This window comes from Passer montanus, unplaced genomic scaffold (assembly GCF_014805655.1).
Source record: "Passer montanus isolate IOZ18808 unplaced genomic scaffold, ASM1480565v1 scaffold20, whole genome shotgun sequence".
Taxonomy (NCBI): Eukaryota; Metazoa; Chordata; class Aves; order Passeriformes; family Passeridae; genus Passer; species Passer montanus.
Window position 1 is genome coordinate 3,989,337 of NW_024366592.1, and position 14,683 is coordinate 4,004,019.

The 14,683-nt window shown below is 38.9% G+C and overlaps 1 protein-coding gene across 22 annotated transcripts in view; it reads right to left on the reverse strand.

Annotated features, from left to right (window-relative positions):
• The window catches only part of WNK1 (WNK lysine deficient protein kinase 1), a 97,523-nt gene that overhangs the window by 34,089 nt on the left and 48,751 nt on the right, over positions 1-14,683 (reverse strand). For 15 of the 22 annotated variants that reach the window (XR_005627339.1, XR_005627340.1, XR_005627338.1 and 12 more), the window contains 5 exons: positions 8,332-8,420; positions 7,098-7,317; positions 6,557-6,893; positions 5,324-5,508; positions 1,615-1,872 (listed from right to left, as the gene is read on the reverse strand). Coding sequence is in view for 19 of the 22 variants with exons in the window: in XM_039707920.1 (XP_039563854.1) it covers positions 1,615-1,872; positions 5,324-5,508; positions 6,557-6,893; positions 7,098-7,317; positions 8,332-8,420 (1,089 nt within the window). In the remaining 3 variants the exon portion in view is untranslated. Of the gene's footprint in view, positions 1-1,614; positions 1,873-5,323; positions 5,509-6,556; positions 6,894-7,097; positions 7,318-8,331; positions 8,421-12,269; positions 12,634-14,683 lie in introns of those variants that run through there. The other 7 variants (XM_039707926.1, XM_039707923.1, XM_039707922.1 and 4 more) reach the window with 2 other exon arrangements.

A 14,683-nucleotide genomic window follows, 5' to 3' on the forward strand; every position in this document is an offset into this window, starting at 1 on the left:
AGGTGAGTTGTAAATATCCATTAAATACATCCATGGCAGGCAGAGCTATAATTGGGAACATTTGCTGGTGTTAGAGCTGCTTTTCCAGTTCAATTCCAGTAGTTCACAAAAAGAAACCAATTTTGCTCCTGACAATGGAATGAGAGTTACTGTCATGGCCTATCCATTGTGATCAGTGCTTGAAATCCAATCAAACCCCTGAGGTCACTGCCATATGTGGAATATGAAATTCAGAACTTGAGAACAGCAACAATGCAGAGCCTCTAATCTCCATGCAGAAGATGTCATTAGATGTTAGTATTTTCCAATACAAAAACCACAGTACTAGTGTCCTGTATGCTATCAAAAAAGCTAAAAGGAAATGTTTTGTAAGACAAAATATCATTAAAGTTTATTAAATTAATAATAACTTGATTAAAATAACCATAATTATAATTTAAAAATATAATTTAGTATCATATTTTGTAAGACAAAAACATCATTTAATCCCTTATGATCATACCTTTTCATATAAAAAATTAGCATTCACTGAAACAAACTTAACTCTTGCCTGGACAGTAAAACATTCATAGGTTTAATAACAGCAGAGTCCTCAGGCAATTCCACTCCATCTGAGGTAATACTTCAGAGGAGGCTCATTTTATTTAAGAGTTGTAGGGAGTATTTCACTAAAGAGAGTTCTATGCAAGAACATCAAACAATTTAGTAATTTTGCATCTTTTCATCTCTGCCTGTAGTATGTCCAGAGACAATATATTCTCTTCCCTAATAGAAAAAAAAATTGCAGGAGCCAGTAGTAAGTATACTGTTCAAGACAAATGGCATTTATGAGTTTTTCAAGTTGCTGTTTCCCCATTGTTTACTCTCTCCCCAGCCTCTTTTGTCCAGAAAAGCAGCAGCAAATTTCCCTACCGACCAACACTAATGAGAAGGTCCTACAGATGAAGTACCTTTCCTAGATTCTAAACCTGCTTCCAATAACTTCATTTACACAGAAATGCTTCTCAAAATTTATCTTGTGTAAACTGAAGCATAAAATGGAAAATAATCTACCTCCTTTATTGCACATTATCTTTGCATCTGACTTTCTGAGAAATATGAAACTACTGCTCCTTCCCATTGCGAAGCAGCTGAAGTGGCATTTCTGATAAGAATTTACCAAAAATACCTCAAAAGTATTCATACTCTAAATATCTAATATTACTATCACAGCTAGTCAAAGCTTTAAGAACAAGCAGCCAGAGCAATCAGGCTTTAAAAGCTTGTTGTTTTGTGAAGGGTTTAATTAACATTCAGTGTTTACTAAGAAGTTGAAAAATAAAAGTCTTCTGACTTTGGGTATTAAGAACTACTCTTCCCTTTACCTTCTGTGGTACAACTGGGTTATTTACATTTATACTGTCCTAAAAGATAAGATACAAGCAGTCAGCCACTGTTTGATAATGTTTACCAGTACTGCTTCATAGAAATAAATAAAATTAACAAAATCAACATTCCAGCAGCACAGTATAAGGAATTGACTTTTCAATTTCTCCCTTTAAAAATGCCCAGAGGCCAGGATGTATTTAATGATAACTTATCTTACTGTGCCAGGAGGCAAATGGTAACACATACAGGACTGACAGAGAGGGAGGGCAGGCTGGAGCGTCGATGCTTGCGTGGAGAGGCAGAGTGCATGGGCAGGACACTTTCCAGGGCTTTAGAAAGCTTTTCTGCAAAGGTTTCTTCAGGGACAGTCCGAAGGTAGAAAGGAGAAAGAGGTGCAGACAGCGCTGGTGGTGGGGTGCAAGGAGCACTGAGAGGGATGCAGGACATACAGGGAAGAGCAGGAAGGTGGGGGACACAAACTGACATGCTACGACCACGTTGAGGCTAAGGGAGGAAAACAAAAGTTAAGAATTGAACACTTAAAAAAAAAAGTAATAACAAAACCAGCAAAAACTATAATGAGGTAGAAAAGAAATGAAGACACACAATGGAAGGCCCAATATTGACTAATATGTGGTACCACATGATATGAGAATGTTGAATGAATGCCAAGACACACTGGGAACAGGCTGTGTGCACCTCTGAGGAGCTGAATTTGCCTTGGGTCACTGAGCAGTGTGGAAAGCTCCCTAGAACCCTCCTGAGAAACACACGGAAGGCACATCAGAGAATTTTTCTCAGGCCACAAGACACAGCCCATAGTGTGTGTGCTCAAAGCACCTGGTAGTCTGACAAATAAAAACTTAGATACTAATGAGCTTCAGGCATTGATTAGTTTTTAGAGTGAAGGTGTGTTTACAGGTGTCACCCAGTTCTTCTACTGGAGCAATCCCTCTGCCCGAATTATGAACTAAATGTAGGCAGCTGGCTCTTTATTAACTGAAACATTACCATAAAAATTTAAACCTTACACCTTCTACAACATGAGATGCGGAAAAAAATTAATTTGATCTGTGGAAAATTCTGAAAAAAAGCACCTTCCAGATGCTGGGCCAATAAAACATCTGGATTTTGTAATTTTGCCATGATCCAGAAGGCCACAGGTCAAAAACCAATCAAATCAGAAGAAACAGAATAAGGTTTTGAGGTGGGATTGGCACTTTCTGGACCACAGGCTTCCTTTATTGGTTTGGTTTTTTGGGTTTTTTTTGGTTTGTTTTTTTTTTTAATGGGGGGTTGCATTTTTTGGATCACGGGCTTCCTTTATTGGTTTGGTTTTTTGTTGTTGTTGTTTTTGTTTTTTTTTTAATTGGGGGGGGGGTGTGTGTGTTGTGTTTTTTAAGTGAATGGAAACATCATATTTTTAAAGAGGCAGTATATGCTTCTTATGGAAGGTAATTCACAATATCTTAAATGAAATAAAATTAAATAAAGACCTCCAGAGAGAAAACAGCAAGATATTCAGTGGAGATCTGACTTACAAGATTTCGGTTGTGAGAAATCTTGTGAAATTGCTTAAAAATTTGGGAGAGAGGTAGAAAAGAACTCAAATTGTTCACTAAGTACATCTTGGCTTTTTTATTTTTTAATATAGATAACCATTTTTTGGTTTTTTGGGTTTTTTTTGGTTTGTTTTTTTTTTTAATGGGGGGTGTATTGTGTTTTGCTGTGGGTTTTTTAAGTGAATGGAAATATTATATTTTTAAAGAGGCAGTATATGCTTCTTATGGAAGGTAATTCACAATATCTTAAATGAAATAAAATTAAATAAAGACCTCCAGAGAGAAAACAGCAAGATATTCAGTGGAGATCTGACTTACAAGATTTCGGTTGTGAGAAATCTTGTGAAATTGCTTAAAAATTTGGGAGAGAGGTAGAAAAGAACTCAAATTGTTCACTAAGTACATCTTCATCTATTCCAAGGCAGGAGTAGCTATACATAATTCCTGACTCCAATTTATCTGAATAGCTCAGAAACATCTGCACTGACAGAAACTACAATACTTATCTATCTTTACTGAGTATTAAATAAACCCTTTCCCAAACAATAATTCCATGCTGCAGTTTAGGCTTATCATTCCTTATTCTGTCTAACAACAGTGTTGTGATCTGATCAGTCTCACCTTATTTCACAGCAGCCTTTTACAGCTTTCTCTCTCCTCAAGCTTATCTTGTAGACTCAATTATTTCAGTCTTCCCACAAAAACCACATTTTTTTGTATTTCTCCTGGGTTTTTTTTTTTAACACTCTTCTCTGATTTTTCTCCCAAGCCACCCTCCAGTTCACTCAACCAAGGTGTCCAGGATAGACTTACCAATAGCCAAAAGCAGAACTACTATTTCATATAATGGGATGTTTGCCTTTTTCATGACAGCATGATGTTTTTGACCATGTCCAGCTTGAGGTCCAATGTAATCCCTGACTTTTTAAAATTTATTTTGCAAAATGGCTGCCTAGCCAGTGGTTATTCATTATGTACTTGTGTAGCTGATTATTCCAGTTTAAGCACCAACCTTGTTCTTGTCCTGATCAAATTGAATTCTGTGATTCTTTTTAAGGCCATTTCTTCAGTTGTCAAGGTAATTTCAACCTGTCAGCCCCTTTCCAACAAAGGGTTAGCAGTCCCTGCAGTCTGCCAGCCTCCTGGTACCACTGTTGTCATCATCACACAGCATTGAGAACATTTTTGCAGCAAACTATGCAGCTTAGCTATTCCTTTATCATGTGCTTGTTCTCCCTCCTCCTCCCAAAAGATTCTGGTCTTTCAACCTGGAAGCCATCCCAAGAGAGTGACATGGCTTCTGGCCCAGTATGTGCCCACACTCCAAAACATGGCTTTGCAGAAGAGCAGCTTATTTAGAGGGACTAAGAATTTATCATCAAGGACTAACAGTACCACACACCTCAGGTTAAGTGTCTTTGAAAAAGATGGAGATGCCTTGATTGTGGGTGACAGCAGCTTGTTTGCCAAAATCCTAGTTACATCAGTGATCCTGTAACAAAGCCTACAACCACAGGTACCAGAAGAAGGGAGGACCTTCAATCTTAAGTGTCACATCTCCTTTATGGTGTTACTACATTATACCATAACGTCTGCCTCAATCTTGGATTTTTATATGTGTAAAAAACAAACAACAAGGGAACCACTGAAGACAATATAAAAGTAGCAGAAGTTCTACTCCAGAATTAGAATAGATTTCTGCATACTCTCTTACTCAGATCTAAAAACATACCAAGGAAAAAACATACCAAAATAAAAGGGCAACATAAATGAACATAGTAGGAAAAGTATTTGTGCCCAGTGCAGACTTTCCAGGGAAAAGGAATACACATGATGAGCAAATCAACACAAGCTAGAAATAAAACTGGGAACAAGGATGTGGGGTCTTTTCAGTCTGGAGTTCTCACATGCAACATTCTGTAACAGTTAAAAAGAGTCTTACCTGCAATATCTGTAATCAAAGGCTCACAGAACACACACAACAATTTCATACAGTGGCTTCAATTACTCTAATCCCCCTGGCAACTTCATATACACATACACACACCACCTTCCCAAGCAAAATTAAATGCTTATTTTCAAGAGGTAGTCTTGTTCTCAGGATGTTAATTCCACTCACAAAAATGACTAACCCATTATTCTGCTGAACTGCAGCCAAGATTAAATAAAAGCTTTAAAGGCAAAGACGCTCTTGCACTTTCCCCTCCTCCTCTAAAATCAGTCATCTTGCAGAAAAAAAAAAAAATCCCCTGAACTCCTCCCATGCAGAATCCGTATCCTATACAAAACAAAACACACGTGGAAGATGGCCTGGCAGATTTCCTCTCACCTTCCACCAGACACACAAAACCAAGCAGTTGCATGCACTTGCAGTGCTGTAAGGTCTGGCTTACCGCTGCAGGTGGCTGAAAACCTCCATGCTGCTGGGACTGCACTTGGCCAACTGAAGCTGGGTATCCTTGGACTCCAGTGCTTGAGACTGACTGGTCATGCTGGGAACCATAGGACACAGCCTGCTGACTGCTCACAGATTCAGTGTACACAGATGACCCCTGGCCACTGTCAACTGTTCCATCCGCTGCAAAAGTTAAGGATAAAGATCTGCATTTCAAGAAAAATTTCAAAGACCCTGTAAATGATCAAATATTAAACTGATTTTTGTGCCATGTCACGTGGACCTTTATTAGCATTTTACCTCTTGTAATATTTAAACTGATTTTAAGATCTTTTTCCTCCATTACGCCTTCCCCTAAAACCCTGAAAAAATTACTAATTTCAGGAGTTCTTTGGGAACATATTTAAGAATAAACTGTATTTCCTACAAAAGGCTAAACTAGAAAAAGAAACCTAAATTCCGTATTGTTATGAATGCTCTTTCAAGAGTCATTAATCATTATTTTTATTTAACTTTACGCAGACATTTAAAACAGTTGTGTTGTGCTGGCTGGCAGATGCACCATGTAGGCACAGTAGTGAACTAGGCATAACAGCCAATTTAAAATCCTGGCTATCTAATGAGCAGGCAGTAATTTGCTTTTTAACTTCATCATTCTAATACAGAAACTCATAATTCAAATACTGCTTCAAATGCTGGGATGGCAGAAGAAGTAAAGACAGGATTATAAATTCATCTTTTCGTGTACAGTACGGAAAACAGAAAATTAAGACTTTTCAGAAAGGAAATTATGAGCTGAACTACTTGTAGATTAATCTCATTTCCACTTTAAAAGTTAACAAGGATTCAAAATAAGTGGTTTTAATAGCCTGATCTGCACTGGTGCAGGAGCACACAGCCTTCTGCAGGGCCACAATACACTGCACGTGTAGGAGGGCAGCAAAACCAAGGGCATATAATCATGCTTTTGGTGCCCCAGTTCATTCTGCCTTGAAACAAAGAGAAACCATTTTGTGCTAAGACGCTGGGCTGTGAATTGTGCCAAGCCCTGGCTCAGCTAAGCCACAGGAATGCATCTTATGCTGCTGTGCTGGCCTACTGTTCTTCAGCAGCAGCAATGGCAGACAGCATCATCTGAGGGCATTTACTGCTATACCCACCAAAAACATAAAACTAATGGGAGGAACTGAGTAAGTGCAAGAGTTCCTAAGAAACTAACTGAGGCACTCACAAAGAACAGATATACTGGGTTGCTGGAACTGCAGCTGTTGGTGTTGATCAGCTTCTGGCTCTTCAGGCTCCACTTGTGTAGAAACCGACGCTGAAGCAGCAGGGACAGGAGTAGTACCAGTGACAGACTGGGGATGTTTTGACCCTGCATGGGAAGCACTTGATGGCTGCTGCTGCTCCAGCTGCTGCTTCTGACTACCTTCTTCCTGAAGTATGTTCTCCTGTTCTTCTTGCACCGACTGGCGCTGCTCTCGCTTGCGCTTAATCAGAGATACCCTGTCCTTGATAGCCTTTGCCATGGTCTTGTGATCCCCTTCACAGACATAGCCAGACTCCACCTGAAGGAGGAGACATTCACAGAATTCACACTGCCACAGAGAGCCCCTGTCCCAGTGCTGCAACAAAGCTGGCACTACTCATCTACACTCTTGTGAACCCGTTTATTTCTAGACACTAACAGCAAAAGCAGAGGCTGACAGACCACATTCCACTGCCACGGAACAGCACTACTTCCAGAGCTTTGTCAGACCACCAGCACTTACCATTTCCTGTGCCACATCCTCTGGGACATCTCTTTCCAAATCAAATGAAAACTCAATTGCCTCATTATCTTTGTATTTGCCCTTGAGCTTTTTGATGTCTTCAATTCGGAGCCAGAGTTTAATGGCAATTTTTTCTCCATCATCTTCCTCTGCAAGTTCTACCCGTACTCCAGTCTCTTCTTGGAAGAAAGCATGATTCAAAAGGTCCTTAATAGCATATCTAGATATTGGGAAAGAACGTAGAAAGCACATTCAGCTGTCAGGATTTCATAAAATACTAAGGAATAACCTTGCCAGATGCTCCCCTGATTTATTCTCTAAGTTTTATGCTGTTTTGAACCACCTTATGTGCATTCTGTTGGGTGTAATTAGAAGCTTTGTCCTGAAGGTACAAAAGAGATTTACAAACACATTATTAACAATCATAGTTAACAGCTTAAACTAAATGGCAAAAAATAAGTGCTGTGCAACAACAAAATTAACTTCAAATGAGAAACGAATACTAAATTGTTTAAAAACAAGAAAAAGAACTGAAACTAAAAATACACAGCAACAACATCAGATGTAAAACTTCAAGAGTTAATAAAATGTCATGAATAAACATCCATGAACAAAACCAGCTCTAAACAGAATAGAAGGCAGCTAAAGGGTGAACAAAACCTGAAACAGTCTGACATTCAGTAAGGAACAACCATGTAAAAGCAGAAAACAAAACAAATCCCACAAATAAGCCATCAGCACAGTTACAGATTTCCTGTAATGGTATAAGTTAACCACCTGAAGTAGAAGTCATCTTGCAGAAAGTATGGATAAAAATGAGCAGCAGGAATTTAAAACTTGGGAGTTCCCAAAATGATCAGTCATACCAACAGAATCAAAGGGACAAAAGCCCAAAGGATTACAGAACAACCAACCAATCCCAATACCTGGAAACCCAGAAGGACTGTCCTCCCCTACTCTGCTGATTAGGTCAGAGTTTTAGTAACAGCAATAGAATTTCTGAATAAACTGACATGGATGGTTACTATGGCATTTGCACTTTTCCTGACACTGTTAATCCTCTTAAACAATCACTGAATAAGAATCTACCAAGATCAGAAGCTGCAGAAGTAGTACTGCCTTCCCAATTTCACCAGAACAAAGATCCCAGGAACCAACTGGATTTGCTATCACCAAAAGGACATAAAGGCCTCAGACAGCAGCTAGTACCTTCATCTGCAAAGCAAGCACTTACCTTTCACCTTTGTTTTGCCGAATGCATCCCTCAATAATCTCCTTCACTTCAGGGATTGCTACTTTATCAAAGCTGGCTGGCTTGACACCCTGAAACACACAAGTAACAACTGAGAAACTGCAAGGCCCATTTAAGTTTTGATTGTGTTGACAAACCATCTATTTTTACTCTCTAGATAACTGACCTAAATAATTAGTGCAAATTAAGGCAAAGGCTGACCCCAGTACTACTGCTCATTTGTTTTTTAGTGACTTTTACAAATGTTCCACACACACCCCTTCCCATTTTCCACTTCCACTGGCACTTGGATGCTCAAGTTATGACAGGAGAACTTTATAGTTTCCATGGAAGTTGTGCAGGTTAGAGGGAAGTACACAGACTGGACTCAGAATGGAAGGAAATGGTTCCTAATGCCAGAAACCACAGGATTAATTTAACAGTCTTCACAGCATCCTGTTGCTTCCCAAAATGTTTCCAACCTGCCATTACATGAAGTAACTTTTTTACAGGAAAAAAATTTTACAGGCAGTACCAAAGCCCTTCCACAATACACAGCAACCCTTTTTCCAATATATGCTAAATTACAAGGGGAAAGGAAAACAAAACCTAAGTAAGATTAACCACCTTAAGCAGTAAAACATGCCATGAGATATGACCATCTGGAAATTCTGAAAAACACTTCAGGCAGAGAGCCAAGCTTCATCACTTAATCACAGCCAAAAGTGGTATTTTGGGGCCAACTGTCCACAACAAAATCTGGCACCCAATTTTTGATTCAGCCTTTAGTTTCAAACTCCGTATTTAGAACACCAGAATGAGAGAGGATGAAGACATGCTGTTCCAATGTTTGAACAGAGATGGTGTTTTCAAGCTAAACAATCCTGAAATTATACACCTGGTACATCTGACCCTGTCACTGCTGAATGACAACTAAACACAAAGTGAAAACCACATCCCTGAAGTACAGAAATAAATGAAGTAGCAGTACAAGCACTGTGATTTGTGCCCTAAACAGAAAGTACTTCTCCCAATATCCTACAAAATACTGGTGACATCAAGACATGATCCTTCTCTATTCCTCTGTTGTGAGCAAGAAACAAGCTTTGAAACAAAAAAGTTTGAGTCAAAACCCCAGTCTTTGCACCTACTGACCCTGTACTTGGAGTTCTTAAAAGAAAAAAAAAAAAGCCAACACAAAAACCCCACACTGCAGAAAGGAAACAATTTATTTGATAAAAACCAGCATGCTCTCTTATAACAGGAAGGTTATCTATTTCTTTGCTCTAAAATTTGCCCTTGTGAAACTCCAGCAATTGAAATTCACAGAACTGCAGACTATACTGTGACTAGAATTAGCACTAGCCTGCCAATGAATTAGCTGAATACTTTTAGAAGCCTTAAGAAAAATCAGTGCCCCAGGTGATGAAACATCAGACCCAAGTTTGGATGGGTAGGTTTCAGACTCTAACCAGGCCCTACATAAACCTCCAGCTTCTAAGCAGGACCCAGAGCTCCCCACTCTAAAGGGATTTAGAAAACTCTGCTCATATAGTTGACTTGTCAAAGGTGCCACCTTTCATTATGACCACACTTAAAATGGTCCCAGAAGTTCAGTTTTATATTTGGAGTATAGATATTTCTATATATAATTAAATGCTCTCATGTAAAACATATATAACCTATGCAATAATTATTCAACTCCTTATTTCATATATTCCCATCTAAATTTGCCCAAGTTTAACACATGTAAGTCTTTTAAATAGCTCAAGCCTCAGACATAGCAGCCTGCACTGACATTCATTTACACTGTGGCAGCAGAAGGATGATGTCAGATCTGTGACAATCTCATTTCAGAAAACTAAAAGCTAACATGAGGAAGACAACTGGTACAGAAAAATATCGGCATAACAAAGCCAGGATTTGATTTTTCTTGTTAATTATTGTACCACATGCTCTGTTCTTGCACAGAGCCTGAAAAGTTAAAGCTAAAGATAGATTTTTAAATGAGAAATTCAGTCTGCTACCCCACATTTCTCACTGCTGAAAGAAATTAAACACTTGCCCAAAATCTTCAGGCCCTTCCATGAGGACCATTTACAAGACCCCATTGTATGAATTCCAAATCAAGAGTACAGTTAAAAAGTGAAGCTCCTGCCAGCCTCCTTTAGCAGAGCTCCCATGCTCCAACTGCTCCTCAGAAAATCTGGGAGAACATCACACTAGGGCCTAAAACCAATTCTGTGTTCAAGCAGCTCCCTGTTTCTCACTTTGCTCCACAGTCCATGAGAAAGGCTGCCCAAGCCTCCTCTCCAGCTCTGGACAAGCACTCCCCAGATACTGAAGTTCATCAGCTTTTCAAACCCTTTTGTTCCCTCCTGCAAGCACCAATGGAAGCATCAAACTATTTCATACAACAAGAGAGAGGTACTATAAATGATTAAAACTCAATAAATCAATGAAATCTTTTCTAACCAGAGCTGCCTACACACCTTAATCTGCCAACACAGAAACCCAAGGGAGGCCAGGCCCTGAAATTCACATAACCTTGATGTGTTCTTAAGACTGCATGAGCTGGGCAGCCAAGCATACCTTCAGCAGTTTCTTTAAAAATTAAAGAATTAAAAAACTCAAGGAAATACAGTGTTTCCTGGTTTAACCTCACTTAAAATGGTCACATTCCTATGTGCTGCTCCTGGTCCCCTAACTCCTTAAAACAACCACAGGAAAACTCAAATCCTAATCCACCAGTCCTGTTTCCCAGTGGCAGTTCATTAAGAACTAAACAGCTAAATCCCACTAGCATTATTTACAAGTTTGCTAAAGAAACAGCAAGAAGAGCCCTTGCAAAAGGAAAAAAAGAATAGGTATGTATGATAGGCACACATGAAAAATCAACATTTTCTCAAGCTACTGCTCTAAAATTGCACAAGCTGACAGTGCTGCTGAAAGCAACAGTGTCCTCTTCTTCATTTCCCAGTCTCACACCAGTGTAATTTCCTTTATTTTGCCAGCAAACACATTAATACAGTTGCATAATGAACCAAATCACAGCGTGTATCAGACTTGAAACAAATCCAACCAAAAAAGGCAGCAGTAGCTTCCAGTGAGCTGAAGTTTGCTACACTGCTGCTTGAGCTCTCAGGCTTACAAGGACAGTCAGGGCAGAACTGCTTATTTTGAAAGAAGCACCAATTGAAAATAAAAATCACGGAACTCTTAGATTTTGAGAATACCTCTAAAATATGGATGCTTATGTAGGTAGCCACAGGTGCAAAACTAAAAACTCACAGTTTGCATGTTAAGCATAAAAAGATTTCATATTCGCTTATCTTAGATGTGATGAAGTTTGTGATTTTGTCAGATTTTAACCATGTGAAAAAACATGTTTCAAAATTCAACATATAGTTATTTGATTAACTAAAAGCAAGTTAGGTATTCTTAAAAACACTGAATTTCCAGGAACCTTTGAAACCCCCAAGTATAAGCTATCCAGAACTCTTCCACAATGTTTTACCTAGAAATACGTATTATTTTGCATTAGTTAGATCGCCAAATTATTGAGTCAGTAGTTTAACATCTTGTTCTAATGCAAGAGATACTGAAAATACCATTTTATTCATTAGAGAAGGTAGTATCAATGCTGTATAACTTCTACAACAAATCAAAATGAAGACACGTGAAGTGTTACATGCTCTCAGACATTCTAAATTTAATTAAAAATGCATAGCAGAATCAATTAATGTTCCAGCCATGATGGTCAGGATTTTAATTTACATTTTAAAAAACTACAGGAGAAAAAGTAAAGTCAAGTTTAAAAGCTAAAGAACCAAGCTGTGCAAATGTAAGGTAGTTCAAAAGATTTGTAGAGAACTCTGATTCATGTCCAAAATACTTTCCTGTGGCTACACGGACTTGACAGAGCTGAAATTTTTACTTACCTCTTTAGAACAATCCTTGTGAGAGCAGCAACAGTGGGAATTAACAATTACAAATATGGGACAGATCTCTCTTTTTGTGAAATCCATCAGGAAAAGAGAGCCACACGCACCACAGAGTTAGCAAGGTGCTATTTTCCGATGGGACTCCACTGGGCTGTGGACTTAACGCACAGCAGAAGGAAAGCAGACATCAAGGTTAGAAGGGAGCATTGTTTTCTCTTTGACATCTCTTGCTATTTTCCAAGTCCAGTACATGAGGCTGCAGAGATCTGAGCTCAATATCTGGTTTTTTGTCACTCTAATACTAATTAGAAAGAATCAATATCAGCAAGAGGTAAGCACGTCCCTTTCTGCCTGCCCAGCCAGCTGCAAGAGGAGGAAGAAGTGACAGCAGAGGGATCCTTTACTTCCTGCATGTCCCCACCCACACACTTGGCTGCTCTGCCTACTCTCCACCCAGGTTTTCTGCAGGAGTTTAAGGCTGTGAGTGTGGTCATCATGCAGTTCCCTCCTGCTGCAGAAGTACCTCTTTGACCAGGGCAAGTAAGTCGGTCAGTGTGCTGTGCAGGGGAATGAAGGCAGCTGCTGTTTCTGTTCTCCCTTCCATGGAGCTACAAGCAGCACACAGCTGACCAGCATTCAGTCTAACCAAATACAAGTCAGCACTACAATACTAAAATGCATTTTGCTACCAGTGGCAAAGCCATCTGATTTCCTTTTCTTTTTTTCCTTAATGTAAGGGCACAGGGATTTTTAAAGAAGACAATTTTTAAACTGCTGGACAATGTTAGAAAGCTGCCATTGTTGCTTGGTTTTCACCACATGCTCACAAACAATCCAGAGTTGTATTTCCTAGTATCTCTCACTAGCCTTCAGACTTCAACCTGAAGTTCAATTTTTTTTCTTCTGATATCTAGTTCCAAACAAGCATTGTAAAACCTGTTTATTAATCAAATGAGCTGGCCTTAGCTTCAGGATTTTTTTATTATAAGGAGCAATGCTAAGAAAGATCATATATACCATTTTAAAGATGAACTTAGCAAACTAATTTTGACAAATTAGTGGTGACAAACTCTTATAAAATTCAATTTAGAATTATCAATATCACTTTTCACCCTAAAATAACATACTCAGTTCCTCAAGTATACCACAATTACAACAGTTATGTTTTTACAGTATACACCATCAGTGTTGCAAAAGCAACATTCCACACACTTAATTAAGGCCACACTTTTCTGGGGTACACAGCATGACCTGCAAAGAACATTCCACATTTCATCTTCTGACAAGTCAAGTCTACCTGTCCCAGTAGAACCACAACCCTTGCTTGGCTCTTTTCAAAGATGTTGTAACTCTAAGAGCCTGGAAAGAATTCTACAGTAACTGATTGATCTTCTAAAACAATATGTTCTAACATTGCAGTCCAGAAGCTAATAGCACCAGCAGCAAAGTCAAATCACACAAACAAAGTAATTAAAGTGTCCATATTTCCTTTCTGCTAAGCTGTTACCATTCTAGTTTGAGCCAGTCCCAGGCTGCCACAAACCATTAATTCAGGAATTTAGAGAGAGTATGATTGCAGTGGAAAAAGAGAGCCAACCTCTTTCCTCCAATCCCAAAGAAGCCCTCAGGCTATGGTATATATAGCATTTAAATTGGTTTACCCCGTGATCTCCTAAATTTCTCTACCTGCAATTAGTTACTTCCCCAGCCCTCAAAACCTGCATGCTTAACCATTTCACCACCTCTAATCATTAATCTTAAACCTGCTGCCTGTTCTACAAACAACATTTCAGATTTACTTCTTTCCTCACTTCACACAGATAGATCTGAAACTGGTAAATCTCACCCCAGTTGAACTGAATACACAGTATGAAAATAAAGACTTCAGCTTAACATTTACTCAGTTCAAGAGACACATGGTTTGCCTACACAGGATTGATTTTCTTGTTCTGGTAAAAAAGCAAACTAGAATAGTTTTTATAAAGAAATAGAAATGGAACTTATTAAACAGAAGTAAAAATTTAGTTTCACTGATGTCAGTATTTTCATAGCAATTTATTCTGGACAATTGATAATTCTGCCAAGAATTAAATTGGTAAATCCTGCAGAATAAACTCTGTACCAGATCAGTATCCTAGCAGAGTAAACAGCTTTACTGCAATGCAAGCAGTGGGAGCAGATGAAAGCTTTAGTGATCCAGAGCCAGCTCATGAGGCTCTGTTCAGGCCAGGACAGGCCTTGCTGTCTTCCCTTCTGATCAGAAACAACAACGGAGTATTTTGAACCCAACACCTCTTGAACTTGATAAATTTCCCATCTCATCTATGTGAGAGCTCTATGACACTGAAACACCTTAAGCAACTTGCCTTCACCCTCTCCAGTACAGGTAAGTTATTTAAGTCTCATGATCC